This window comes from Thunnus thynnus, chromosome 19, assembly GCF_963924715.1.
Source record: "Thunnus thynnus chromosome 19, fThuThy2.1, whole genome shotgun sequence".
NCBI lineage: Eukaryota > Metazoa > Chordata > Actinopteri > Scombriformes > Scombridae > Thunnus > Thunnus thynnus.
In genome coordinates this window covers 13872962-13878961 of record NC_089535.1, presented here as the reverse complement: position 1 = coordinate 13878961, position 6000 = coordinate 13872962, and the positions used below count along the sequence as shown (strand labels likewise).

Below are 6000 nucleotides of genomic sequence, written 5' to 3'. Positions count from 1 at the left end.
GAGTGTGGTTTTCAAACTTACATCCATCTAAAGTGACGGGTCAGTAAACTTTAGTATGTGTGACTCAAGCTGAACCTTAAAAATCCCTTAAATTTTCTTTTTCAAATCCAGTTGACAAAAATCCTTCCTAATAGAAATTTGGGACAAACATTCGCAGTCAGAGAATACTCACATAAGTGCACTAATTGCCATTTTGTGGCTAAAATCAGCAAAAACAGACATGTAATATGATCCATTAAATAAAGTTAATTCAAGACAGGACAAAAATTGCTATGACTTTGTTATTGTTCTCTCATTACTTTGATTTACTGCTTACTTATTTTATGTTAATGGGAACTATGGCTTTGACAGCACAGTTCGGTCTATCTCTATAGAATAAATCATGCTTTGCCAAACCTAAAATGGAGGACTTTCCCAAAAGTCAGTGAGTAAACCATGTTTTGAGATGATTTTCCTTGATTTTTTAATTTTGCATGTTATTTATTTCTTTTGGTTACAAATGATAATTGTAATTGTTAATTTTCAACATTACAAAATACAAGCTTTGATCTCTAAATAATATTTGGCACAGTCTCTACATAATGTAAATATTTTAAACATTTACACTAAGGAGCATCCATTTAAGCTTCCATATAAGTGTTGAGGAATGTGCCAAAATCTGTGACTTTAAATATGATATAAACTCTAAAGCAGAGCTTTCAGGAAAGGTTTCAATCAAGAATAAGGCGGATTTGGATATTTCTTTAATGTCCTCAGAGTGCATGGCTATGGTCCTGTGTTGGGGACTTGATGGAAGTGTTGGATTGTTTAAATTGTAACCGCTAGAGGGATACATATACGCCTTCCAAACTCCGTAAACACCATCCTATCACTATGTGCCACAGAGAGAATTACCGTCAGTGAGAGTTGCCTACCTGTGTGACTTCCCACTTTGAAAAAAACACAGCCCCGGAACATTTGAAACATGAGTTGTTCTTAAAAAGACTTAGGGGAGAAACTGCCTCTAAAGCGGACGACGAGCTCCGACTCCTCCAAGTGTATCTGCTCCAGGCAATCAATGAGGACCGCGATGCTTACTTCTGCAGCTCTCTGTCCCTCTTTCTCTCTTTCGCCTTACCAGATATTATAGTGCATTTCAACTTTTGTGCAGGCACATAGGCAAAGGGAAGTTTGGATACCATTTTTGACCACAATTCACCTCTTGTTTCCTGTAATAAATATGAGAGGTCGGTTTGTTGTCACTTTTCTTTGGAATTTAATATGTGCAATTTCTTATGCTGTTTTACGGGTAGGATAAGGAAACAACAAAAAGGTGTGACAAGAGCTTGGCGGACAACTGTGGATTTCTGCGAGTAACTCCTACCGTCCAAAGGGGATGAGGGGGGCATCGGCCGGACCCCCCTCTTGATTGATTACTTATTAGTCATCCCTTTGGCTAAATGGGACCCATTGAAAAGGCACCGTGGAACACATACATGAATCAAATATTCCTGTGTCCCCTGAATGTCTCCAGAGTAGTTTTGCTTAAGAGAGGGGGTCGTGGCTTAGCATTATAAAGAGGGGAAAACAGCATAGCTTTATGGGTTTATTTAGACAGTTTCTACGGTTTGACATTCTACCGCTGTAAAAAGAGAGAAGGAAAAACTCGAGAGGATTCCAAAGAGGAGAACATTGTGGACATACATTTTTTCCCCTAGTTATCCCGTTGTTTCTTTTATTATTTTTTTCTTTCTTATTTTAAATATTTTTTTGCAATTTCCTCTCCCGAAAAATGAAACTTTGGACATCTCCCTGGGTGTCTTGCCTGGTGATTCTCATCTTGTGTTTTGGATCAGAGTGCGGGACAGTCCGGAGAAAGGGGAGATCCAAGAGGGAGTTGGTGCGCATTAGGGAGGCGAAAGCCACCTTCCCAGGGGCTTGTGCCACACGTCTGCCCCGGGGCAAACGGTCTTTGCCCGGCTTGGAGCGACGGGTGCTTCGCCAGCGTCGGCGCTCCTCACAGGCGGAGATGAACTCTCCAGACCGGGGGAAAGCTGTCTATTTTACCGGCAGGGGAGATCAGCTACGGCTGAAGCCTGGCGTGGAGATACCTAGAGGAAATTTCACTCTGGAGATGTGGATCAAACCGGAGGGAGGTCAACGATCACCCACGGTGATTGCAGGTAGGATAGTCTACACATCCTCAATCCACACTGTCAACCCAACTCCTTTTTATAAGTCTAACTCCAAAAACTGGTGAGTTAAATGCAAAACATGCAAAATCTGCAGCATTTTATCCCAGTGTCATGTAGTCTATCAAACAAAGCAACATGCAGTTTCAGTGAGTTGAAAATGAGTTCATCTATCAGACTAGACAATGATGTAATGCTCTGAAAAGTACAGCGGATATTTTAGGTAGTGCAACCATAGGGTCACTAAAGATTTTGATCACATTTAAGTTTGCCACCTTACAGAGAGATATCGCTGCAATATGGTTGCAATATTCAAATGTATTTTCTTCCCATTTTTCCCCACTATAGAATTATGATCATAAAAATCTAAGTGAGGAGTACGGGCAGCAGATATCGGCTACTGCATCATTTGACCGGCAGCTGATGTCACTGTGCGTAAAATGTAATTTCTCTGAGCCGACTTGGCTATTTTAAAACTATGATGTAATGGCCAAAACTTTGTGAGCGAGCACGTCACGGCAGGCACAAAGCGGCAGAGAGTCGCTGTATGTGGAGGCGCTCAAAGCTTGCAGCTCAAGCCGCAATCTTGAGTGTCCCCCAAAATCGACACCCTTGGATTGGCTACCGGAGTTACGAGACAGCACTGAGAGATCCAGGGTTTCCCCCCTCTTGCACGAAAATGTCCTGCTTGGTGCTTGTGCAGTGCATGGCGGTGCGCTTTCGTGGTCATGGTGACCGGCTGGGTGTTACAGTCTCTCCATAACGCAGAGCGAAAACACAGGTTATTGGGCGAGTTTCTAATTAAAGGGCGCGATCAGATAATGATGATGCATCTCTGTTAACTGACTGCGCAGAGGAGGACACACAGACACTTGAATAGATCCCTGTCGTCAGAGGAAAGCTTGATACTTTGTAGATGTCATCTGTGCGCACTCCTTTTTTGCGCTGCCAGGTCTGCAGCCATGCGTAAAGGCACACTAGAGAGGTGTTAAAAACTGTTCTGCATCATCTGTTTTGACCAATAGCGCTTTTGTGCAATACAGTATGGGACAGTTTTTTTGTAGCTGTGCCTTGCCGATAGGGAGCGTTGCATACACAACACATTGCCTGCTACAGTAATTGTGCAGATGGCTGCCTTTGAACTGAATTGAACTGAATTGAACTCAGTCCTCCTCAGCCTCCTGTATGTCAGACTGCACGTTCAGGGACTTAACTAAACCGTATGAGCAAATTTACTTGTTCCTTTATTTTCTATCTGTCTGGCTCTCTCAACCCTTCCTCCCCCCTTTACCATGCACCCACCCACCCACACCCACCCCACGCACACATATATACATAATCACTCAAGTGTGTGTGTGTGTGTGTGGGGGGGGGGATATTGAGATGCAGTACACTTTTAGGTAGTGGTAGCCAGTTGGCAGGGACATGCTCTGCAAAGCCAATCCCTTGTAAGAGTCTGAAATTGGGGGGGGGGGGGGGGGGGGGGGGGGGTGGGGGGGTGAGAGGGTCTGTTGTGACCTGAGTGACTCTTAGATTTACAGAGGATGGACACAATAACAGGAACATCTGCACAGTTTAATGCAATCCAGTACAACAACAACACAAAACTACGACCTCCACAGTTACCGCAGAGTTGAATAAACACCTTCTGACACAATTTTTAACAGAAAATTATCATTATAGCCTTGACAGATGTGGTATTTACTATATGTCATGACTCTGGTATTGGATTTATTGTGTATTGGTATGTGTGTTTAGGTTCATGAGCATGAATATATGCATGTCTTTACATGTACAGGTGTTGTTGTTGTGCCCCACCCCCATCTCGCACTGGCTTTTGCCTACTAGAGATTACTATTCATGTGTAATCTTATGTGTTCATTTTTTAAGATGTGCTCCCGTCGAGCTTGTGCCAGAGGGGCCCTAAAGAGAGCAGATATGATGATCAGACAAATTCAATAAAGCCTAATCTTTTAAATCCAATTCAGGCCTCAAAAATCCCAGCGCCTTTAAAAATGCTCCATCCCCTTGTTTTGATCCCAGCAGTGTTGTTTGCAGCAGCTGTTTTTTTAAAAACTGTGTTGTTTTGACCGACACAATTTCTCTCCCTCACTCTTTATTTCTTTTTTCTTTCTTTCTTACATAGTTGAATTTTCATACCTGTTACATGTTTTCTTATGTTGTTGTTTTCGGTTCGTTTGCTAAGTTAGGGAATCATACAGGGTAACAAACAGACACATATACAATGAACACAGTCTCTGCTTGATAAATGAATACTCAAAGCCCCGCAGTATACTTCTGCATCCTTGTCCAATCCTGCTGACTTGTTCTTGTCTTTGTTTTTGAGTTGTTTTTCTCGTGCCCACAAGATTCTTCTGACTCCATTTAGGAACAATAGATGAGAGGAATGTAATTGACCTCTTAAGATCATCAATTTATCATGACTTATGAAGGAGAAACTTCAAGTCACAGACTGATAAAGTTGCATTTGTATATGCTTTTGCCCTGGGTTGATAATGTAATGAACGTAAGTTGTTAAGTGGAATTAACTGGTTTTCTTATAAGAATTCTTTGGAGAGGTTTAGCTGATTTGGATGGGTTCTTGCTCTGCCACTTTTGGGTGAAAAGAAGGATGTTCAAGGATCAATAGCTGTTACTTTATACTCTACAGATGACTAATCAAACCATCGTCAAATACAAAGGTAGATAGTCTTGTGCCCTTTTAAGTGAACAACAACAAAAAAAGTGAGTCCTGTGCTGCCATTTCCCTAGTGTGACAGTTACATGTGGTCAGAAGTGATACCAGGTTTAAAAGCATTTCAACCGTTATAATGCACACACACACACACACACACACACACACACACACACAAACACACACACACACATACACACACACAACCAGAACATCAAGTTCTGTGTCCAAATGTTATGCAAACTTTGTTGTGCCCTATTAGCCTTGTATCCGGGTCCTGTTGGGTTGTCCCGCATCAAAGGAAGAGGAAAATAAATCACAAGAGGAACAGAGGTTCTCTTCCATGACCTGCTGGGGACAATTATATGCAGACGTTGGCAGATAATTGCTGCGATAACAGATATATCTCGGTGCTGTCATCTAGTGTGATGATACAGAGGTAAAAAACAAATTTTTTCCTTGTTGAGGGTTCCTTTTTTTTCATGGACACTTAAAAACTGGAGCCTCTCCCTTTTTCATTATAGTCAGATGTAACTGGAATACTAAGAGGACGATGAATAATCTTGAGAACATGACTAATCACCTGGCAAGTGGTTGGAGTTTGAAGAGGGGTTGAGGGCTGAGTGTAACACTTATCCTCAGCGATCATTACCTCAACCAGAAGCATCTTCATAGTCTTATTAGTTTGAACCATTATTATCATTGTGCACCGAGTGACTTATTGTGCTAATTTAAAATGTTCGGAAAAGTGCTGTTAAACACTACAAAATCCCAACTTGTGTCCTCATATTTAATGTGAAGGTTGTTTTTGTGATGTCAGTGTCACAGTGTAAATTACAGTGCAGAAAAAGTGGTGTTAATTTATGTCATCTGGCACGGAAAAACATTTTTTTTAAGTGAAACCTTTGTTAGATTATTTATGACTTATTAAAACCAGCATTTAACAGTTAAATTAATTCAAACTTGACAGCCAAGTTAAATGTTTAAAGTCAAGTGTTTTTAAGTGACATGATGACATTTTTATAATCAATATCCTTGTTATGTTCGTTAAGTTTGTTTTTTTAAGTATCAATGGAATTTTCCATTGTTTTTTCAGGGAAATTGCTGCGGCGGTCACTTTGGTATGACTATGAA

General features: G+C 41.2%; 1 protein-coding gene across 1 annotated transcript in view; it reads left to right on the top strand.

The window, feature by feature from the left end:
- The first annotated feature begins 1008 nt into the window (after nt 1–1008).
- pappaa (pregnancy-associated plasma protein A, pappalysin 1a) overlaps nt 1009–6000 on the top strand; it is a 91344-nt gene continuing 86352 nt past the window's right edge. The window contains exon 1 of the mRNA XM_067574549.1: nt 1009–2162. Coding sequence (XP_067430650.1) covers nt 1772–2162 — 391 coding nt within the window. The 5' untranslated portion in view covers nt 1009–1771. The remainder of the gene's footprint in view (nt 2163–6000) is intronic.